Source organism: Hippocampus comes, unplaced genomic scaffold (assembly GCF_001891065.2).
Source record: "Hippocampus comes isolate QL1 unplaced genomic scaffold, H_comes_QL1_v1.1 scaffold343, whole genome shotgun sequence".
NCBI lineage: Eukaryota > Metazoa > Chordata > Actinopteri > Syngnathiformes > Syngnathidae > Hippocampus > Hippocampus comes.
This window is the reverse complement of record NW_017805280.1, coordinates 562,616-584,920: the sequence shown is the minus strand read 5'-3', so window position 1 is coordinate 584,920 and position 22,305 is coordinate 562,616. Positions and strand designations below refer to the sequence as shown.

At 44.9% G+C, this 22,305-nt stretch overlaps 4 protein-coding genes across 5 annotated transcripts in view; all 4 read right to left on the bottom strand.

Moving 5' to 3' along the window:
- Nucleotides 1–7,817, bottom strand: part of LOC109516437 (myosin-10-like) — a 37,863-nt gene extending 30,046 nt beyond the window's left edge. The window contains exons 1-3 of the mRNA XM_019870973.1: nt 7,594–7,817; nt 6,040–6,417; nt 1,896–2,052 (exon numbers count right to left, since the gene is read on the bottom strand). Of these exons, the coding sequence (XP_019726532.1) occupies nt 1,896–2,052; nt 6,040–6,384 (502 nt within the window). The 5' untranslated portion in view covers nt 6,385–6,417; nt 7,594–7,817. The remainder of the gene's footprint in view (nt 1–1,895; nt 2,053–6,039; nt 6,418–7,593) is intronic.
- Nucleotides 7,818–8,634: 817 nt separating this feature from the next.
- ddx47 (DEAD (Asp-Glu-Ala-Asp) box polypeptide 47) lies at nt 8,635–13,021 on the bottom strand. The gene is made up of 12 exons (XM_019870975.1): nt 12,850–13,021; nt 12,548–12,641; nt 12,162–12,350; nt 12,012–12,083; nt 11,672–11,790; nt 11,462–11,533; nt 11,192–11,308; nt 10,938–11,084; nt 10,169–10,306; nt 10,012–10,082; nt 9,742–9,871; nt 8,635–9,009 (listed from the first exon to the last, which is right to left on the bottom strand). The coding sequence occupies exons 1-12, from the start codon at nt 12,982–12,984 to the stop codon at nt 8,842–8,844; spliced, it is 1,452 nt and encodes a 483-aa protein (XP_019726534.1). The 5' UTR covers nt 12,985–13,021; the 3' UTR covers nt 8,635–8,841.
- Nucleotides 13,022–13,101: 80 nt separating this feature from the next.
- Nucleotides 13,102–19,906, bottom strand: wbp11 (WW domain binding protein 11). The gene is made up of 13 exons (XM_019870974.1): nt 19,713–19,906; nt 19,231–19,316; nt 19,083–19,114; nt 18,903–18,996; nt 18,571–18,767; nt 18,245–18,378; nt 17,894–18,054; nt 17,578–17,766; nt 16,958–17,083; nt 16,596–16,868; nt 16,177–16,308; nt 14,654–14,704; nt 13,102–14,253 (listed from the first exon to the last, which is right to left on the bottom strand). Exons 2-13 carry the CDS (start codon nt 19,292–19,294, stop codon nt 13,601–13,603), a joined length of 2,106 nt encoding a protein of 701 aa, XP_019726533.1. The 5' UTR covers nt 19,295–19,316; nt 19,713–19,906; the 3' UTR covers nt 13,102–13,600.
- A 1,377-nt stretch (nt 19,907–21,283) lies between these two features.
- Nucleotides 21,284–22,305, bottom strand: part of bglap (bone gamma-carboxyglutamate (gla) protein) — a 22,542-nt gene continuing 21,520 nt past the window's right edge. For both annotated transcript variants that reach the window (XM_019871021.1, XM_019871023.1), the window contains 3 exons: nt 22,172–22,305; nt 21,811–21,892; nt 21,284–21,677 (listed from right to left, as the gene is read on the bottom strand). In XM_019871021.1, coding sequence (XP_019726580.1) covers nt 21,575–21,677; nt 21,811–21,892; nt 22,172–22,305 — 319 coding nt within the window. In that variant the 3' untranslated portion in view covers nt 21,284–21,574. The remainder of the gene's footprint in view (nt 21,678–21,810; nt 21,893–22,171) is intronic.

Here is a 22,305-nt window from a genome sequence, read left to right as displayed (position 1 = left end):
CCCCCATAACTCTACCCTCTCTTGCTTTTGCATAACTCCTGGTCTCTTGTGCTGTGCGTTTCCAGTCACCATCCAGCACCCTCCTTCTCGACCAAAATTGTTTAATCTTGCTTCCGAAACTACCGCTAATGGGGTTTTTCCAGCGAAGGGAGTGAGTATTGACATTCCTCAACATTTCTGCTCATTCCTCTTTCTGGATGAAATAATTTAGTCATGCGCATTCATAAATCTTTTCAATGACAATTTAATGAGGGTCGCAAAATGCATGCAATGGTAACAGAAGTGGGGGGGGGGGGGTTGCCTTTATCCCAAACTACACTGATACTGTCCCACCAGATCTGTACGGGAATGGCAGAGCGCCAGCATTGACCTCACCATGCGACATTGTCACCAACGAAGGGGCCTAACCGCGGCAACATTGCCATATCCTAAAAGGGACAGAGCCGACATTCCGGACTACGCCTGCTATTTTTTTTCTTCTCAAAAGGCTAGAAAATACAGACTCAAGAGGACAGAGTGACTAGAACAGTTGCGGCAGACCTGCGGTTGTATTTTTCATGTCAAGCGAGGGGGAACCAAAATGCCTTCAAGGATGTGGGAAATTCCTCTCTTCCAAGCCAGAGGATTTTGTTGTCGGAAAACGAATAAATGAGGAATGAAACCATTCTGGAGTGTGGAGGACAGAAGGGCGATAAAGAGACACCAGCTGTTCAGTCAGAAAAAGGAGGTAAAGTCACAGGAATGTGATTTGGATGAGGGGGGGAAAAAAAAGGCCCGAGAACGAGACAAAGGGGTTGCTGGAGTCAACAAGTGGAAGGAGATTGCGGAACACAAAAGCCCCTTTTTCGCACCTTGCTAAAACATTGTCACACAGAAAGTGGCGCATCTATCCGAGTTTCCTAGGGATGGTTATTTCGGTCGCTCACGCGCAACATGCACACACCTACAGTATCCATGGTGATGCACTTCTCCCCAAAGGAGACTTGTCGTGGGTAATGGACTGCTCTCGAGACAACTTGACCGTGACTCAGAGTGTAGAATTTAGCACGGCAGGGTATTCATCGAGGGGACAGTGATAACCTCATTCCACCGGCTACCGTGCCCCTCCCGCCGTGGGGCTCAAAAGAATGAAACCTCCCGCGGGGAAAAATCGGGTCAAAGTAGAATGGTGGCGCAGGAGTGGTTCCGCACCGGCGTAAACATCTTGCATCATGTTCAGGGACTGAGAGAGGTTTCAATATGTAGTCGAACTTTTGGAGCATTTTTACAAATATGAGTACATACGGACAGTATCAGGGCATTCGCCGTACATTAGTTTTTTTTTTTTTTATTGTATGAGCACACACTTCCCATAATATTTTTGATGTTGAATTATTAGGTGTACTATAAATTGATATTTAGGTGCTTCATTTAAGACATCTGAAATCTTCAGAGAGTAAATGATCAATGACTCGACGCTAATGGGATGCAGTGAAAAAAAAACAAACGCATCCAGTTGATGATCCCGCGATGCGTTTCACTTCTCAGACATAATCAATAATGTCATATCCTCTCTGACCTTGTGACCTTTCACACACTTTAAACACTTTCTCCACACAATAATCTCCTGGAGTATGCAGTAAACCCGACGCCGCCAGCAAGGGAACTAAACTCTTTCACAGGGGTGACCACATCTCTGAAATCACCCTTGGCTTAAAAAAAAAAAAAAAAAAAAAAAAACACGACTTTTTATCCGCTTCTTAGAATGAGCGTTCACCCGTTCTGCGCAAAGCAACAAATCAAATTGCCAGGAGAGTAACGCACAGCAGCAACGTCCAGTTCAAAAAGTCTCGCTAACGTTAACAGAGCAAGAAGGTCCGAACAAATCTGTCGACGACGACGCACAAAAGTCGTACCTTGAAGCATGCAGCGGTAAGCCGACTCGGAGATGGCGTAGATGTGAGGTGGCATCTCGTGCCTCTTCTTGCCCCGGTACATCTCAATGATGTTCTCCGAGTAGATGGGCAAGTTCTTGTAGGGGTTGATGACCACACAGAACAGGCCCGAATAGGTCTGCAAAGAGAACATGGACTGTGAAACATGCCTAAACGCTGTAAATTTCCCCAGTGTGGGACAAATAAAGGATATCTTATCTTTAAAAAAAATTTTTTTTTCACTCAACTCACGAGTGGTTCTGTTATAAGAGCCGACAGATGCCAGTCAACATCTTTTTGTTCTAACTAGTGGGATTTTTTTTTTTCTTAACACTTCACTTTTAACAACACTTCATATTTAGCATCACTCAAACTGAAGGCAATTGAACCTTCATGATTTGTACTGTCCCCATCTGGAACCTAAAGGACAAAATAACTCTGTGAAAGCCGTTCCAATGTAACTGAACAGTTTCTGGAAAGATTTCATTTGGTGATCGGAAGCCTAATTTGAAGACCTTTTTTTTTTTAACTCCCTACATTTCGACACCCTGACATTCATTGGCAAGAGGAGAGGGCAGCCAGCCGTTCATCGCCCACCGAGCTGTCACGCTGTGCCACACACTGATGTGTGTATCATAATTAGAGTCTACTGTGACAGGACCTCTGGAGCAGGCATCCAGGAACTAGATCGCATACTGAAATCGTTAGGTAATCGCTCAGTGCGGCGCCTCTGAACCCCCCAAAAAACAAGTGGATGTTCTGTTCCAATGATGCAGACGAAAACGAAGAACGCTTATGAAAGAAGTTGACGAAGCACAGAGAGGCTGGAAGAAACGAAGACATGAGCCCGATGGCTTTTCCCAAAGGTCCAGTTCAGTCGAAGTGTAACGTGGTGCAGCCGCACGCAACACACAGCAAGAAGCCCAGACAAAGCTTTTGATCTTGAGGAATGACAGAGGTGGCGTACGTAACAACACAAATCACGTTTGATAGCGACGTGATGCGTCACTCGCTCTATGAACATCCACATACGGTACATCGAATAGAAATAGCATTCTGAGACGGGAAATTTCCTTGAACGTTTTCCAGAGGTCATATATATTTGCCGCCATGACAGACAGTGACTCATGGGGTAGGGGGGTCAAGCGCCGAGTTCCTTCATATATCTCAGCAAACCTTCCTGCATGTAATATATAGCTGCCGTGTTGTTAACGGGAGTGATCAAAAATGATCGAAATCCCACAGCAGCTCGCGACTATTGGCAAACCTTCATGGTCGGTCACTGGCAGCAGCAGACTATACAAATAACTCAATATCAGGCAGAGCCCCATGCAGGAAAGGGAAGGTGATATTTCCACTGTGAAATCAGATCCAGCGAAGGGGATCCTGTGGCCTGGTAACAGCTGAGCAACACACAGGCAACAGCGGACACGACAGCCGAGCCCATGTGCCATCCCTGGACAGGACGTGGACACGCCGTTCTCCATTGTCGAGTAGACGGCACTCTGTCGCGTTACAACAGACACCGGTGCCTTCATGTTACCAGTCTTCTGTGGGGCGGACAGAAGACCTTGACTGCTCGCTTCGCGGCGCTCTCATCTATAAACGTCCGACGCGCAAGACACAACAGAGCCTTTCACATAACGATGAGTTTTTAATGCCTGGAATAAAATGTCACCGACTTCCTGATTGGGAAGCTTGGATTCAAGAGCAGGCGGTCTGACTGATAGCTAAATGTGTATTTTCACAAATGCATGTTTCAGTTGAAAATAAAAGAACTTAGGGGGACGGCAGAAGGAAGGCACATTCGGCAGACGGATGGACAATCCGTTAGCCATGGAAGAATGCTGATGCTTTCTGACAGCTGAGGCTTATCTTGCGATATAAAGGCCTGCTTGTTTCCAAGCTAGCGCGGTCAAGCCCAACGCGGAGCTCTGATTAGCTTGTGACGCACCACCGCGTTGAAATAAATCCTCCCAATCAAAAGCGTGCCGTCACTCGGTCCAGATGCTACGACAATGACCGGCGCCTCAATGATGGCGCGCGTCAAATGTCTGCGCGATGACTCGGATATGGAAGCCATCACCTAAATTGTAAATCCTCAGCATGAGGAAGGGTTAGGGGGGGCCTTACAGCATGTCTGCAATGGATCGTTGCACTCTGAGGAGGTAAGTCAAACAACTCAGCCAGGAAACTTTCTTCTTGTCAAAAAAAAAAAAAAATCCCACTTAGTGAGAACACATGTTGACAATTTGTCTCAGCCAAAATACGAATTAACAAGATCCCAAGCGGAACATGAGCCATGAAAAGCACAGACGGAGCCACCTTGGTATTAAAAAAAAAAGGAAGAAAAGAAAGTGGAATCCACTACGGAACTGGGATTCAAAGTATAAATGACTGAGAATGCTAAGCTTTGCACACCAGTGCCGGAGGAAGAATGCAAATCCACAATGCTAGAAAGTGCAATAAATCCCCGGGTGTCTTCTTTGAAACGTTTGACAATGGCAAAAGGCACAAAAGTTGAGAAAGGATTCGAAGAAAACACCCAAACTATAGACACAGGTACCCCAACTTTCTGACAGCTGAGGCTTATCTTGCGATATAAAGGCCTGCTTGTTTCCAAGCTAGCGCGGTCAAGCCCAACGCGGAGCTCTGATTAGCTTGTGACGCACCACCGCGTTGAAATAAATCCTCCCAATCAAAAGCGTGCCGTCACTCGGTCCAGATGCTACGACAATGACCGGCGCCTCAATGATGGCGCGCGTCAAATGTCTGCGCGATGACTCGGATATGGAAGCCATCACCTAAATTGTAAATCCTCAGCATGAGGAAGGGTTAGGGGGGGCCTTACAGCATGTCTGCAATGGATCGTTGCACTCTGAGGAGGTAAGTCAAACAACTCAGCCAGGAAACTTTCTTCTTGTCAAAAAAAAAAAAAATCCCACTTAGTGAGAACACATGTTGACAATTTGTCTCAGCCAAAATACGAATTAACAAGATCCCAAGCGGAACATGAGCCATGAAAAGCACAGACGGAGCCACCTTGGTATTAAAAAAAAAAGGAAGAAAAGAAAGTGGAATCCACTACGGAACTGGGATTCAAAGTATAAATGACTGAGAATGCTAAGCTTTGCACACCAGTGCCGGAGGAAGAATGCAAATCCACAATGCTAGAAAGTGCAATAAATCCCCGGGTGTCTTCTTTGAAACGTTTGACAATGGCAAAAGGCACAAAAGTTGAGAAAGGATTCGAAGAAAACACCCAAACTATAGACACAGGTACACCAACCAGGCATGATGACCACTGCTACCGTTAAAACAAGATAATGAGCGGTGATGAGCAAGGCACCAAATCCCCAGCATTCCCTTACACAGAGGTTCTTTCCCGCCTCTGCTATTCACTCTCCAAAGGGGGACAATTGCAAGTTCTGCTTAGTACCGGCATTCTGCATCGGTGCCGTTTCCATAGAACAGTGACTCAGCCATGAGCGATGGCGTAAGCGTGTGGTAGTGTACCGTCGATGAATGCAGCATGTTTGACAAACGAAGAGTCTTGGACACAATGAAATGTTACGTTCTCTCTTCATCTGGAGCTGGCGTTCCATTTCAGGTGAAATAAACGGTGACCGAATTGTGCATTGGCTGAGATTTTTCAACACTCCTCGAAGTCCCCGAATGATATTCCCCTCAGGTGACAACCAACCCATATTCTATTTATGAAAACCATAAAATGGGTCACAATTAGAGAAATCTGGAACATCAAAAAAAAAACAGTTCAATTGATAGTGACTTTACAAGACACAGTACAGTATAAAGTACTTCAATATAGTCTGTATTTCACCCACGGGCCACAAAGAGAAGAATTCCAGAAGCGGAGAGCAATGTTTTTTAACCCCAACATTGACTTACGATCCTTGTGCAACACGTGTGGTCGGGAAGTTCAATGCCCCATCCTGCCCCAAAGAGAGACTGATAAATATTAGATCGCCGCTATTGCATAATCGACTAAAGGTTAACCGTGGTGTGCAAGAAACACCGAATATGAGGTGAGTTTTCAGGTCAATCATCACCCCGTGAAAAATGTACAGTTATGCAAAAATCCTTGAGAGAGAACGAGGTCACTCACATAGATGAGTCCAGAGTAGTAGCGGTCCTTCAGGTTGTGCAGCACAGACGCCTCATTCAGGCAGGTGAGCTCGGCCATGTCCTCCACCTTGCTGAACTTGGGAGGGTTCATCTTCTGGATGTCATCCTTGTTAATCACCACCTTTTTGCCATTCTCAGCCAGCTCCACCACCACCTCCTCGCCGCGCTCCTCGCGGATACTGGCCCCCTCAAAGCCATGGCGCTCTGACGGGACCCAAACCAGCTTCTTGGCTGTCCAGTCAGCCTGCGTGGCCGGGTTGTAAACCACGGCGCGATCCACAAACAGGTATCGCTCTGGGTCCTCTTGACCGCTTCGATGGGACATTTTGGGTTGGCTTGACGAGAGCAATGTGGGCACCTGGAAGAGACAAGTTGAACTTTGACTGTAGTTAACAGCAAAACATCACCTGGACTGGTTGCCTGTCAATCACAGGCCAGATACGAAGAGACAAACTGCCACACGTGTTTTGGACATTTTAACCTGTAAAAACTCACCCAAGCACTGGAAAAAACATACAAATGCCATATAGGAGGGCTTGGGTCCAGATTTGAACCAGAACCTCTCAACTACTACTCTGCGTACTCGACTACAATCACAATACTAATCACTATAAAACAATAACTGCACCAAACTTAACAACGGTGTAAAAGCAACGGTTTGATACATCTCCTGAATTCGATGACTACATTGTCTTTAGTTTGTACCAGCGTACTGTGTACCTAATTTTCTGTCCGGTGGTATCTGATAAATAGTTTTCCGGAATACGAAGCAGGAAACGCATATTGATGCAGAACATGATGACATTTGGGAGAATAATTCAAAAATTGTTAACAACAGACTTCAATGGAGAGTGCGCATGAGCCGCAGTGTCACGATCTTGCGCACTGTGCGTAACTGCGCCGCTCTGCGCACGGCGACGGGACACGAGAAGGTGAACTGCAGATATAAAACTCCCCCATCGACCAAACCATCGCAATTTCAAAAATCGATTTTAACGCACACCACTTGGCGGTCATCTTTAGACATACGGCTTATGTATGAAAAATGAGTGCGCACTGGCACGCCGTAAGCATGCGACAGAAAACTTGTATACGCATGCAAACAAATCGACATAAACATTAGAAAGGTAATTAGAAGTTAACCAAATGGATAATAATGGTGCTGCGTGAAGGTATAAAACATTTAGCTTTAACAGGGAAACAGCTTAATTGGGTGATAACGGTGCTACCTGTTTGTTTAGTTTCACCCAAAGTGCACTCCTGCCGCTAGCTTACAAGGCTAATTATAGCGCAAGCTGTGTCGTCTAATTCGAGTTCATCTCATTAACAAGAGTCTGGGGGGGAAAAAAACAACAACAACAAACAAGCATTCAAATCAGCCTCCTGGACCCGCGTCCCACGAATAATGAGCCCAGTCCAACTAAGTTTGGGAAAGCACATCGAACACACCCTCCACGCCGAGAACACCGGCTCACCAAAACGCAGCCTTCCGTCCATCATCATCCATATCCGGCCAGTGACCTCCGAAACTCACCTGGTGTCGTTCCGAGAAGCTCGAGTCCGGTTCCCCACGCAGTGCGCTGAGCCACTGATGCGCAGCCTGTGTGTCACGTTCTGCTCCACGCACACAATGGAGATACAGGCATGTGTTGGGGCTCTGGTATGCACCGCAGAGGCAGGGCTGCTGCCTCGACACTGGGGCCCCTCCTCGACCCTGCACTTTACTCACTTGACCGCCCCAGCCCCCGCCTACAACCGACACCCAACTCACAACGCGCCCCTTCAGCAGAGGGGCGCGTCACGATCTGACCGACACAACTTTTACTTTCGAGAGGAATAGCTACTCTGCAGAAGTGGTAAAAGCACTGACGTTGAACAGTCTTAGATTTAAAAAGAGAGAGAGATTGTGGTAAAAGGAGTACTGATTCAACTGCAGTACTTGAGTAAAATTTGAAAAAGTACCAGTCGTGGGAAGTAACAAAGTCCAAATAATTCGCTACTGTACTTTTCACGTATCTTTACTTGACTCGAGTACTATTCTGACTACTTTTTAGTCTCACTCCCCACATTGGAAAACAGTGAGCTGTACTTTCTCCCGCTTACTTTGTCCAAATACACTTCACTACAGAAGTTGAGATCTTGATGTGATTGATTGAAATCTTGTGGAGCTTTTATGAACGCTACAATACATCAGTGTTTCCCAACCTGTCTTGAGCTAGGGCACATATTTTGCGTAGGAAAACTCTCATGGTGCACCACCAAACAAAAATGACACAAATAGTGTATATAGTGAAATAATAATCTCATTTCAATTTACTCCCACATTTACTCATCCTAAAACTGGGCCGTTTAGTCTGACACACTGCTATTATTCTGCTTGAGACTCTTTTCTGGTTTTGATGTCTTATTTGTATCTTTTTTTTTTAAATTTAAACAGTGGTTACTTAACGTGCGTTCTGGTGCCGCGTCCATTCGTAACATCGAAATGTTGTAAACCGAGGATCCCCTGCGCCACACTATTAAGTTGATTGAGAGTATCAGCTCGCTCTTGGGTCTGAAAAGAGACATTTCTTGATCAAAGCTTCAACAGGATGAATTTTACTATAAATGGAAAAATGCAATGACTTTTCTATGTAATGAAAGTCATATACACCCCCCCCCCATCCCTCACCCCGCCCCACCCACCCACGAAAACTTGGTGTCGTCATAATCCAGTTCTGGCATGAAAAACAAGATGTTTCATGATGTGGTTATGTCCAGTCTGTATTTAAGCCAGAGTGCCTCAGCGTCCGCCTCTTCGGGCAGGTCCGCCCCTCCTCTTCCCGCCGCCTCGTCCTGCTCCCGAGCCTCCTTTCACCTTCTTCCTCACGCCGCTTGCTTGCTCTGTGTCATCTTCATCTCCAGTTCGGTCTTTGGGTCTTTTCCTTTTCTCACCTTGTTCCTTCATTTCCTGAAGGAACACAATCAAAGTGTCACATTCTAAATTCCTTTATTTTATTCACACAGAGCTGGAAAAAAAAAAAAGGGTCCAAGAGGATTTATTGAACGTTGCGTTGGCTATGTGTCGTTTGCTTTGCTTAACTGCACTGCATCACACCAGAGGCGTTTCTAATCTTAACCTTCTTTAGCTTCATGACAGGGGCAACACATTAGGGGGGGGGGGGGGGGGGCAGGAACAAGCTACACACAAACCTATGAAGTTAGCTGTTGATTAGCGTGGGACTCCTGGTCGGCAAACTATGCGTTTGACTCCAGTGTAATAATCGAGTCAGCATGAGCGTTTCCATTTTGAGGTTAAAGAGAGAGGATGGATGACGGCGGAAGAAAGCTTGGCTAACGCTCAAGTCAGAGTGGGGCTCTTACTGGAATGTTGTGGTCTTTGCGTCCTTTGTGTGAGGAGGCAACGTGGGCCAGGTATTGGATCACTTTCTTGGTGTTCTCCGTCTTCCCGGCCCCAAAAAAAAAAAAGGGTCCAAGAGGAATTTATTGAACGTTGCGTTGGCTATGTGTCGTTTGCTTTGCTTAACTGCACTGCATCACACCAGAGGCGTTTCTAATCTTAACCTTCTTTAGCTTCATGACAGGGGCAACACATTAGTCAGACTACTGAAAACGGCGCCTTTATTATCTTCCAAATCTAAAATGAAATGCATTTTGAGATGACGCAACAACGCTGACTCACCAGCCTGGCAAAACGCTGGGCCTCGCTGACCCTCTCTGCCAACATCATCACCTCCTCCTCATGTGTGGGGAAGGCAGGAAGTTTCTTTCCTATCAGGCTTTCGATTCTCTGGAAAAGCTCCACATCATACCTGAAGGGACAAAAAGGTCAGTTCACTGGAGCGCATTCCGGGTTCGAGACATGTTGGCAATTTGCAGCAGGAGGAAGTTGAAAAAGGAAAATGATTCTGGTTGAAGAGGGCTGCTGGTGAGGCTAACAGGAGGTGCTTACTGGGTGACAAACGTGATTGACTTTCCCGATCGTCCTGCTCTGGCTGTCCTCCCGACTCTGTGGATGTAGTCCTGCGTGGGTCGACGCATGCAAGAATCAGCAAACATCTGCCGAAACTCATGACATGTTGAACTACAGACCGACGGCGTCACGTTACCTTGGAGTGTGTGGGGATGTCGTAGTTGATGACACAATCGACATGCGGAATGTCGAGCCCTCGGGATGCCACATCGGTTGCCAGCAGCACTGAGCGCGACTTGGCTTTGAACTTATTTAGCGACCCCAGACGTTTATTCTGAAAAGAACGAGGTCTTAAAAATACTGCACATGAACAGATGGTGCCATCGGACCGAGAAGAGAACACAAACATCATCAGAATGCACGAGTGTGTTTTGCATTGGTTTGTGCACAACGCAATCGAAGTAGTGGATGAAATGCTGAATGGACTGTTTAGAAGTGATAGCTGATTTTTTTTTTTTCTTCTTCTTAAAGGCCAATCCCGATTATTAGTAGTCAAGAAGGCCGATAACCAATATTTGGAGCCAATATTTGTTTGTGTTTTCACTTTTACCCAATAAGCACAATGGAATTGAGCAAAAATACACGACTTACAATCGTTAGGTACGTGAGGCTTTTCGGCTGAAACTTGAGGGGAGACCTAAAATGCACCACAACCTTCACAGGTAAACCTAGTTTGACCTTCTCGACACTTTTGAAAGCAGATGTCCAACTACTCATTGTTAGAATTGGTAATAGTCCCATTTCTGAATATTTTTGAACTAATACACAAAAAGACTCCATTGCCAATTATTTTTTTAAGTTGTAGAAAACCTCAGCTGTTGAAGCAAATTACACATTTTATTTTAATGGCTGTAATGACAAATGCATGTCGACTACGGTTTGGAAAAGCCGCTCAGACAGCCTACCTGACTCATCTGACCGTGAAGAGGGATGGCAGTGATGCCAAGGTTCCTCAACAACAGCGCCACCCGCTGTGCACAGTTGCAGGTGCTGCAGAAAATAATGAAGGAGTTGCCTGCCAGCTCGTTCAGGATCGACACCAGATAACAGTCCTGCCACACACCCACACAAAGCACAGCTATGTCAGTTGGTAAAAACTAAACAAGTCATCTTTAATTTCCAGAAAACCAGCACATGTTACACAAACTAAGTGTGCCACCTTGTACTTGGCTGGTATGAAGATGTAATACTGCTGCAGTTTATCGACTGTCGAGTATTTGGTGGAAACGGCACACTTGACCGGGTCTTTCAGTGCGGCCCTCTGTAGTTTCTGGACCTGGAGGCAATCCAAAGGATGGTCAATGTGAGTTACGGCGTAAAACGAGCCAACAATACGATACATCTTTACGTCTGTAGCGCTTTCACAACAGCAGCAGCTTTCACAAAGGGCTTTACAGAACATTTCAAATGACCCCAGATGTGTAAATACCTTCTTGGTCATGGTTGCAGAGAAAAGGAAGGTGCGCCGATCCCTGGGAATCACTTTCAATATTTTATCCACCTGGTGGAAAGAATGTCATCGTCATGTCATCGTGGGCCTCTCGATGAAACACTTAAACGGAAATCTGAACGAAAGCTGTATTTGCGTAGCTGTTGAGCAACAACAAATTCTGCTGAGGGGAGAAGTTTAATGACCCACTTCTGTCTCAAAGTCCATGTTGAGGATTCGGTCCGCTTCATCCATGACGAGGAACTTCAACGCTCGCAAGTTGAAGCCCTTAGTGTTTTCCAAGTGATCCATCAGTCGACCAGGCGTGGCTGCAAAAACGTGTGTATTCGTCGTTGACACAAATGTAAAAAAAAAAAAAAAAAGAATTCCACAACACAAATGTCAAACTCAAAGTCTAAGGGCCCAGAGCCCGCCCCTTTTTTTTTAACACCCACAAAAGCAAATGAAGTGAGTCTCCGTGCTATGTGGCTTCATTCTTTTCATTTTGACATAAAACATGGACCGAAATTGAAAGAATCAAAGTTCTTACCGATGACAATGTGGGGTTTCTTGGCCAAAACCAAAGACTGAGACATCATGTCAATGCCTCCAACTATGACAGCTGCAACAAGAACACGGTTTTAAGACAGATTCATTGTCTACGCTGTCGTGCGCCTTGCGCCTTTTACAGGACACCCACCACACTTGACGCCAATGCTTGAACCCAGGGCTTCAAACTGCTCAGAGATCTGAAAGGCCAATTCTCTGGTGGGAGTGAGGACGAGGGTATGAAGCCTCTGGGGTGAGGCCAGCAGTGACTGGAGGATGGGCAGAGCAAAGGCGCCCGTCTTTCCTGAACCAGTCTCAGCCAAGCCAATGACATCCTTGCCTTCACACCAAGAAAAGGAGAATTAAAAAAATATATATATGCATATATCAACACAATACCCACAAGTCTTTCATGGCATTGTTAACTATAATGACGCATTGATAAACATAAATACACGAAGTGGTCTATAAATACAGTTGAGTTGAGCAGAGTTGTTTGAGAAAAAAAATCGAATACGACTATTTGAGATGTCTTACCTTGCAGTGCCACTGGAATAGCTTCAATTTGAATCTTTGTTGGACTCTTCCATCCCAGCAGATCACAAGCCTCGCACAGTACATCGGTGACGCCCTATCGAAGAAAAGTTAATGAAATGTGTAGACAGTTAGATCTACATTTGGTAATAGCTGTTGAACTTTATTAGGAACACACTTTGGAATAGCATTTCAAAAGACCATTTAGATATTGGTTTACTTTTAGCTAACATTAACACGGCTATGATACCTGTCATCTAAAACACAGCGTGTTCTGTCTCTTAATTCGCTTGAGGTAAACCTACCAAGTCTTGGAAGGTCTTTACCGCCTCCTCATTTTCGCCACAGTTGTCGTTTGTGTTTTCATCTTCACCACTCGACCCTTCGCGTTCTTCGACATCCGTGTTTAGCTTCGAGTTTGCCTCACTAACGTCCGCCATGTTTTTTGCCCCAACCACGTGCCTTCGTGCGCTTCAGTGCGCAGGTGCGGAAACAAGTCCATGACGAAAGAGCAAAGAATCATGGGAATTTTAGTTTTGTCTTACATCACATACACATGAGTTCTTGAAGTGTTTATTTTGATACAGATCAAACAGTTTGAGCCATCTTTGTTTGCCAGTGTCATTTAAAAAAAGTCATGCCCAAGATGTTGGAGCTTTATAAGACAAAAACAAAACAAAACTAACGTGTTATTCCAGACAGTAAAATACAGAAGAAAACAATAGCAAAACAACAAAAAAAGAGACACTCAGAATGGCTTCAGGCAAAACACTAAAGTATATTTTTTGGTGGTGGAGGATAAGCTACTAATCAATTACATCTAATTGTTTGCAAGTATTCCTACAAGTGTACATTTTGTTTGACGGATTAATTTAGTTTCACCATAGTGATATTCCAGATTAAATGAAATAAACAGTTAAGATCATTTCTGAGAATGAAGCAGTCTTGGGTTTGAAGAGAAACGGATACAGGATAGCTTTGAAAAACATGACCTCTACTACGCCGTACCAAGGAAGAGAAAAAAACAATATTGCTTCACTTGGACCTTGGTGCGTATCAGAGGAGTCCCTCCATCTCTCTCATAAAGGCTTCATACACCTGGTCCTTGGTCTTCATGCTAGGCTGAGCCACAGGCCCAATCTGAGCTTGGTGAGACATGCCCATGGAAGCAGCCGAAGAGTGATGTCTGTGACCTTGGCCACTTCCCATACCGTCATCTCCCCTCCTTCCACCCATAGCACCCTTGTCCAACGGACCAACCGCTGGCCCCGGCGCTGCACCACTTTTGTCCCTTCGCACTCTAAGTGCAGTGGGCACAAACCGTGTGACCTCAGCTTTTGGATTGATAATTTGCGGTTTGGCAGAGATGGTGGCCCCGGAGCCAGCCCCAGCTGCCAGGCCGCCTGCACCGGCGACAGAGGTGAGGTTGGCCCGTTTCTCAATGGTGGCTGCGTGGAGGTGGCTGACAGCAGAGGCCGCGGCAGTTCCCGGGGGAGGGGGCATTTGCATGACACTGGAGCGCATGGACATAGATGGAGGAGGCATGCTGCCTTGTGAACTATCCTGGCCGGATCCTGGGCCCTTTTGTCGCTGGACGAGGCTGGGAGGTGCACTAAGCACGTTGGCGCTGAGAGGTGGTGGAAAGAGGGCAAGAGGTGGCGCCAAGGGACGGGGGGGCCCTCCCGCTCTCGGGGGAGGAGGTGGAATACCTGGAAGAAAAAGCACAAAATATGCATATATTGATGAGCTCTTCAGAAGCGCATGACTGACCTCTTGGCCATCCATTTGATTTTGTTGAATTTACCACATTCTGTATTAATTTGGGACGTTTACATCCGAAGTCAAAGACCTCAATTATTTCCAACTAGAAATACATATTTTGTCATGAAAACAATCCACCACGGTCACAGAACAGACCATAACTTGCTAACAGAGTGGTTGAACTGCAATGACAATCATGCCATCCTCAGCAGACTGCCGCTGAATAGTCACATTTTGCCCCTAAATGTCGAGAATACCGTGTCGAAACACTTTGACATTCTTTAAGTTCCTTCCACAAAGGAATGCCGGCAGTTCACCTGACTTTATAGTCTGCACCCAAAAGCTTACCAGGTGGTGCTGGGGGCGGTAACCGTGGAGGTGGTCCGCGTGGTGGGGGGCCTGGAGGAAGACCAGGGGGGGGACCAGGTGGTGGGCCAGGTGGACGACCCGGTGGCGGGCCAGGCGGTAGAAGTCGAGGTATCGGACCCCTCATGCCAGGAATACCCAATGGCCTTAAGAATGGAGGAGCACCTGAAAACAAGAGGCATGTCAATAAAAATTATGATTGCTAATGAGCTAGGACAAGATTTCAAGCAAAAGCTAAATAGCAAAGCGTTGCAGTGTATTTTTTACGTTCTGGATAATGTTTGTGCTAAGGCACAGCTGTTGATACATGGTGAAAGATGCATTTACTCAAGATTTGGTTCTCTCTACTAATTAAGAGTAATGATAGGACATTGGTTCGCGTTTGCTCTGTTGACTGCAGTGGGTCCGGGGCAGACAAGCAGAGACGAAAAGTAACGGGATCCTAATCTGACCTGGTGGAGGGCCAGGAGGTGGACCAGAGGGTGGCCCGGGAGGCCTCATCGGTGGAGCTGGTGGAGGACCCATCGGTGGAGGCCCAGTCATAAGTGGACCCTGCAAGGGTGGGGGCTGTCCCACCGGCCCACTTGGAGGGGGGAGATGCTGACTGGCAATCAGTTGGGACGGGTCCCCCGCTGACTCCTTGTCTTCAGCGTCGTCAGAACTATCCGATTCATCGCTGTACTCTTCCTCGACTTCTTCTTCGTCCTCTTCAGGAATAGACTGACCTGAAAGGAGAGAATATCTCCAGGTCACATTATTTACAGAGCTAACTAAGGCTGAGGAAAGAACATCCGCACGTGTTCAATATACAAACCTGCCATCCTTAACATCATCGCCTGCAGAGGCGTGATGGCCTTGGTCTTCTTCCCAGACTTCTTTTTCTTTTTCGTTCCATCATGGGATGCATCTGAAGGCATGTCTGCAAAGCGTACACTGCGACCTAATTTTCAGTAGAAAGTCAATATAACATTTTAGTATCAGGGCACAAACTTACTACAAACCGTTGCAAATCACCCAGAAAAAGAAATATTCTACAAGACTTAATTATTTCAGGCAAAGTGAATTTCGTTTTGATAACTCCAGCAGAACTGACAACCGTTATTGGTAGACTTTACATTTAATGGCATACAGGAATCCCTCGCCACTTGGTGCTTCACAGCCTCACTGAGTCGCGGGTTTTCCCAAAATACTGCAGCAAGGTAAGAGTTGTTTTCCTCACAAAAAAAGACCATTGGCTGAAAAAAAAAAAAAATTAATAATAATAAAGAAATCGTAAACCTATTTCAACTAATAAGATGACAAGATGAATATCATATTGCTACCATTACCATGTTTTTCCGGTCCCCATTAGCTGTGAAAAACGAGGGATTACTGTATATCTAATCAAGCAGTTACAATCAACTAAAAAAATGGAAACTCTCAACAGCCTTTCACCTTTATCCTCAGCTCTCTTCTCATGTCTGTCTCCCTTTCTCGAGTCGCCATCTGGCGGCGGGGTGGGGGGCCTGGAGGAAGACCAGGGGGGGGACCAGGTGGTGGGCCAGGTGGACGACCCGGTGGCGGGCCAGGCGGTAGAAGTCGAGGTATCGGACCCCTCATGCCAGGAATACCCAATGGCCTTAAGAATGGAGGAGCACCTGAAAACAAGAGGCATGTCAATAAAAATTATGATTGCTAATGAGCTAGGACAAGATTTCAAGCAAAAGCTAAATAGCAAAGCGTTGCAGTGTATTTTTTACGTTCTGGATAATGTTTGTGCTAAGGCACAGCTGTTGATACATGGTGAAAGATGCATTTACTCAAGATTTGGTTCTCTCTACTAATTAAGAGTAATGATAGGACATTGGTTCGCGTTTGCTCTGTTGACTGCAGTGGGTCCGGGGCAGACAAGCAGAGACGAAAAGTAACGGGATCCTAATCTGACCTGGTGGAGGGCCAGGAGGTGGACCAGAGGGTGGCCCGGGAGGCCTCATCGGTGGAGCTGGTGGAGGACCCATCGGTGGAGGCCCAGTCATAAGTGGACCCTGCAAGGGTGGGGGCTGTCCCACCGGCCCACTTGGAGGGGGGAGATGCTGACTGGCAATCAGTTGGGACGGGTCCCCCGCTGACTCCTTGTCTTCAGCGTCGTCAGAACTATCCGATTCATCGCTGTACTCTTCCTCGACTTCTTCTTCGTCCTCTTCAGGAATAGACTGACCTGAAAGGAGAGAATATCTCCAGGTCACATTATTTACAGAGCTAACTAAGGCTGAGGAAAGAACATCCGCACGTGTTCAATATACAAACCTGCCATCCTTAACATCATCGCCTGCAGAGGCGTGATGGCCTTGGTCTTCTTCCCAGACTTCTTTTTCTTTTTCGTTCCATCATGGGATGCATCTGAAGGCATGTCTGCAAAGCGTACACTGCGACCTAATTTTCAGTAGAAAGTCAATATAACATTTTAGTATCAGGGCACAAACTTACTACAAACCGTTGCAAATCACCCAGAAAAAGAAATATTCTACAAGACTTAATTATTTCAGGCAAAGTGAATTTCGTTTTGATAACTCCAGCAGAACTGACAACCGTTATTGGTAGACTTTACATTTAATGGCATACAGGAATCCCTCGCCACTTGGTGCTTCACAGCCTCACTGAGTCGCGGGTTTTCCCAAAATACTGCAGCAAGGTAAGAGTTGTTTTCCTCACAAAAAAAGACCATTGGCTGAAAAAAAAAAAAAATTAATAATAATAAAGAAATCGTAAACCTATTTCAACTAATAAGATGACAAGATGAATATCATATTGCTACCATTACCATGTTTTTCCGGTCCCCATTAGCTGTGAAAAACGAGGGATTACTGTATATCTAATCAAGCAGTTACAATCAACTAAAAAAATGGAAACTCTCAACAGCCTTTCACCTTTATCCTCAGCTCTCTTCTCATGTCTGTCTCCCTTTCTCGAGTCGCCATCTTCATCCCTCTCATCGTCACTGTCTTCCTCAGAGTCACTGTCATCATCGTCCAAATCATCCCTGTCGCTCCCACTGCCACTGTCCTGATTTCTTCCCAAGTCTGCTGACTCCTTCTCTAAGCCAGGAATTGAGGGTTCTATTCAGGCAGAAAAACAAAAAATTAAAAAGAACATTCTAGTTAGTAAAACAAACTAAACATCCATTACCCAAAATGTTTTTAAAAAAAGCCATTTATGAAGACAAAGTGATGAGTTATGTCTTACCAAATTCAGTGCCGTAAGGCCGCCGTGAAGGAATACCATACAGTGCCAAAACTTGTGGTGGTGGGGGCCCAGGTGGAGGCCCGGGGGGTTTCCTCCCAGGGGGTAAACGTGGCACAGGGGGCAATGTTGGCAACATTAGGCCAGGCGGTAAAGGTGCTTTACTGTGGGACACACATCAATGAATGGTGGCATTTCAACAATCTTGATCAGTTGGTTCAGGGTGCCGATGTCCATAAGCAAGTTTTTAATTCTTAATCAATCTTTTTTTTTCTCAAGAAAATGTGGGTTTCTGGACAAATTCAGTGGTTATGTACAAGATTACCAAATCAAAGATTAAAGATTAGAGCCTACCCAAAAAAGGAGCCCTTCTTCAGGATTGAAGGAGGCTGAGCCCCTGGGAGAGGGATGTCCTGAATGTGGATATTGGATGGTGCGTGTGGCATATCTGGTAAAGGAATACTGTCAACCTCCACAGATTCTGCATTCTGAAAGGAAAGAAAACATTAACAGTGTTGCTGTAAACAAAAACATAACATGGCCTTAATTGACACTTTTAATGTCACTCCTATGAAGTTTGACAACTAGAAAATAAAACATGCTGCTCATTGCATGTTTGACCAAGTAGAGGTAAAGCATCATCTCATTCAAAGGTAAAAAAATAAAATAAATATACAAACCTTGACTGAATCAAAATAGAGTGCCAGCTGTCCCCGTTTACTCTCATATTCTAGTTCCAATTTGCGCAGATCCTTGTAGGTTTCAGGATTCTCCCGCTCATACAGACGAACAATGCGTTCAAATGTCTCCCGTAGCTTCTTCCGCTTGTCCCTCAGCACTTTCTCATTCAGCAAGGGCTGCTGGACTGGGTTGAACTCTATTGCAGAGATCAAATAACACCTTAAGTTTCGAATGAGTTTTGGAGTTAGACCACAGTGAATGTGCAAGAACCATAAAGAACCACACGAGACAAGAGCTAAGCAATATTAATAGTACAAAAAAAGTCTCTCACCCATCTCATCCAATTTCTCCATGTCTCTGATTATCTGTCTGGGGTCCTTCATCTTAAGCACCGCTGCTCTCACCATCATTCTCTGCTTTTTATTCTACAAATAAAATGAATAATAAGACGGGCATATGGTAAGAGAATTGCCTTCCAAATGATTTAAAAATACAATAAATATAATATTACCTTTTTTAACTCCCTTTTCCTGGCTTCTTTTCCTGTTTGTGGAAAAAAGGGAGGAGGGGGGAGTGGTACGTGTTCATTATTATGATAATCTAGTCACAACAAACAGCTGGTTTATTTACAAAAATAGATTCTGCTGGGAAGTACTTACTGGCCTGATCCGTGGGGTTCATGAATTTCCCACTCTTGGTGGAGGAAGTTGAACGTCGCCCCATTGTGATGCTGTGCTCCTTTTACCTTAGGAGGCATTGAAATCCGTCAGGGGTGACATATGAAACTACTAGCTTCCATCTATATGCACTTAAACCACATATGTTTCCTACAGCACTAGATCACAAATCCCATGGAGGTACATTCACAAATTAATATAGTAATAGACAGAGCATTAAGATTGTACACATTGAAGTGTACTGTTTCACAAACTTCGCGATCAACCGACGAGTGAACATTTTAGCACGATCTGTGAAGCACAATGCGCTAAAATTAATCGGAAACAGAGCATATGCAGGCTGTTTTAATTTAAAAACTCATCGCACTCATACGATGCTGGGAATTAGCCTAAGAGCTAATATTAGCCTGCACTTCTAGCTAGGGCCGCGTTAGCTTCAACAACAGAGAATGCACAGAATTTACCTTAGAAAGAAGAAAACTAGTAGTAGCAGTTTTGCCCTACACAGACGACTTCGTGTATCAAGGTTCAAACGCGGTATTTTGCTCAAGCCACATAAAAGAAACTTAGAGCCCTCGTGACTGAATGGAACACAACCATTTTAGCTCGCCATGTTAGCACTCTCAGCCGCGAGCAAGACCGGAAGTCGATCATATGACGTCAAGACAGCGGTGGGAACCAAAGCGTTGTGTCTGAGAAAATAAACATCGCGTTATTAATACACTAAAAATAAAATAAAATAAAATAAAATAAACGCCGACTCTCTTTTGGCGTAAATTAAACTATATTGTCGTTTTGATCTTGATGTTGAATTCAACAAGATTATTCTTTTACCATGACGTGTCCCACTCAAGCAAATAAAGAGTGTATTTCATATTTCTTTCAAAATTGCTTTATTATTTTAACACTGGCAAACAGCCTGTACCAAAATGTACATTTTCTTTCAACGGATAAAAGAACAATTTTTACCCCTACAAAATGCTCCATGGATTGAGGAACGTGAAAAAAAGTACTCAGCAGAGGGCGACATTTCACCGTCTTCTACTGTTTGTATAAATACATACATAAAACTACAATATTATTTTTTATTGCCACGAACCAGTTTTGGTTCGCAGAAAACCTGCTGACCTACATATATCCAATGACACTAATAAACAAAAATTAAGCACACGTTGGTGATAAACTGGCGTAGGCTAATGGTCAAAGGTGTTCCTACACCACCAGCCCACTTTAAAAAAAGATATTTACTGGATTGCTTCGTCTATAGACTGGATTAGGATTTTGCTGTCTTCAGGGTGTCAGAAAACTGAGTTTTCAAGAAGCCTTCTCACTCCAGCAATTGGGAGATTCCTGCAGACTATGAGATATGTGGGATTGGTAAACTAAGCCAAACATATGTCGAAATGGAAATATCTCATTGTTGACATCTTGTGGCTGCAGATTATTCCATAAGCAAATGAAAGCAAAGTTATATACGGCAAGCAATACAGTTATATGCAATGGGACCACATTGTGGCCTCGTGGTTAGGCCCTCATGTGTGGAGTTTGCATGTTCTCCTGCACTTACGCCAGCTTGCACCTCCATGCCAAAAACCATGCATGGAAGGTTCATCAAAGACTCTAAACTGCTCACCGGAGTGAACGTGAGTATGAATGGCTGTTTGTCTATATGGGCCCTGCGATTGTCTGCTGACCAGTCCAGGGTGTGATCCCACCCAGCCTGAGATAAGATGGATGACTATATCGCATGATACTGTATACTGTAAGTGTTACGGTAAGACTTTACACAGGAATATCAAACTACATAGTCCAACTGAAGGTTAGGCTATATCAATGAATGTAAATCACTTTAAACTGTACTGTAAGCCATAAAATTACAGCACGTCTTCCATTTGGAAGGCGATCGGAATTGGGGGGGGTAATATTTGATAAAAATAATATAAATAATGTGAAGTTACATTGGCATCCACATACGTATATTTCTATAATATGTAAACTTTATCACATGAGGAATAATGACACAACACACACATTTATTTTCATTATTTTTACTTATTCATCACACTACTCTACAGGCTGAAAGAGGTGATCGAATCATAGAGACAAATGGGCCGGCCGGTCTGTACAGAATTGAAAATTAAATTCATATATCGGTGCTACTCCTCCAGCACTGCTCTCACATTTTTTTGGTCAAAACACTTTTGGAATTGTTTTCTCGTGTTATTTAGATAGAAAAGGGGGTTAACTTGAAAGAGGCAGGTGATAATAAAATGCAACATCAAGCCATTTATGCCATGACAAGGAGTCGACTGTTGTGATTTGGCGTCTAAAAAGGAACGGGTCCGTAGTAGGCGTTGTAAGCAGCGACGACTCCATCGGTGTCCATCATGTGGTCGCAAGCCACGTTGGACTCGCAGACTTCTCTCAAGCTGATTGAAGACATGGAAGAGATATGCTAGTCCACATAGTATCGACCAAAGACATTCATAAAAGCTACTGGAGGTGATTATGTGTGACTTTTCTCCACCACCAATGTTGGTCGGTGGCTCGCAAGTACCATACCTCTCCACCTGGGTCAAGGACAGCTCGACAGTTGCTCTCCTGGGCGGCACCACTGCAGCGGCCTGTGACCTATCCACAAACACTGCGGCACACCAAGCACATTGAAACACAACTTTACTTCTTTGTCTACTTGGTAAAAAATGACCAAGACATCCGACCCGACTGATCAAACAAACTAAATCATAGTAGCATACATTAATTAAAGGAGAACAGTATCGTTATGTTCATTTTATGGGGTCATAAAACAAAATGTTATCTGTTGTCATTTGCCGAGAAAACACCGTGAGCACAATGTTAGATTTGTAGACACAAATATGTCATTAAGTAGCTGAGGTGCTAAAATGTGAACTCGTGACCTTACCCGGATGGCGCTGATTGTTGTAGCGGTCGCCATTGTTGTTGTAGCGGTCACCGTTGTCGGAGCGGTCGCCGTTGGAGCGGTCGCCGTTGTAGCGGTCGTCGTAGCGGTCGCCGTTGCGGTCACCGTTGGAGCGG

What these genes read in the sequence shown, in the direction of transcription:
- ddx47 (XM_019870975.1), bottom strand. Translation starts at nt 12,984, where the DNA reads ATGGCGGACGTTAGTGAGGCAAACTCGAAGCTAAACACGGATGTCGAA. An exon ending in TATTCCAGTGGCACTGCAAG is followed by an intron (nt 12,351 to 12,547) that starts GTAAGACATCTC and finishes CTTGGTGTGAAG; the next exon opens with GCAAGGATGTCATTGGCTTG. An exon ending in ACATGGACTTTGAGACAGAA is followed by an intron (nt 11,534 to 11,671) that starts GTGGGTCATTAA and finishes TCTTTCCACCAG; the next exon opens with GTGGATAAAATATTGAAAGT.
- wbp11 (XM_019870974.1), bottom strand. Translation starts at nt 19,294, where the DNA reads ATGGGGCGACGTTCAACTTCCTCCACCAAGAGTGGGAAATTCATGAAC. An exon ending in AAGAAGGGCTCCTTTTTTGG is followed by an intron (nt 18,055 to 18,244) that starts GTAGGCTCTAAT and finishes TGTGTCCCACAG; the next exon opens with TAAAGCACCTTTACCGCCTG. An exon ending in ACCGCCCCCAGCACCACCTG is followed by an intron (nt 14,254 to 14,653) that starts GTAAGCTTTTGG and finishes TTTTTCTTCCAG; the next exon opens with GTATTCCACCTCCTCCCCCG.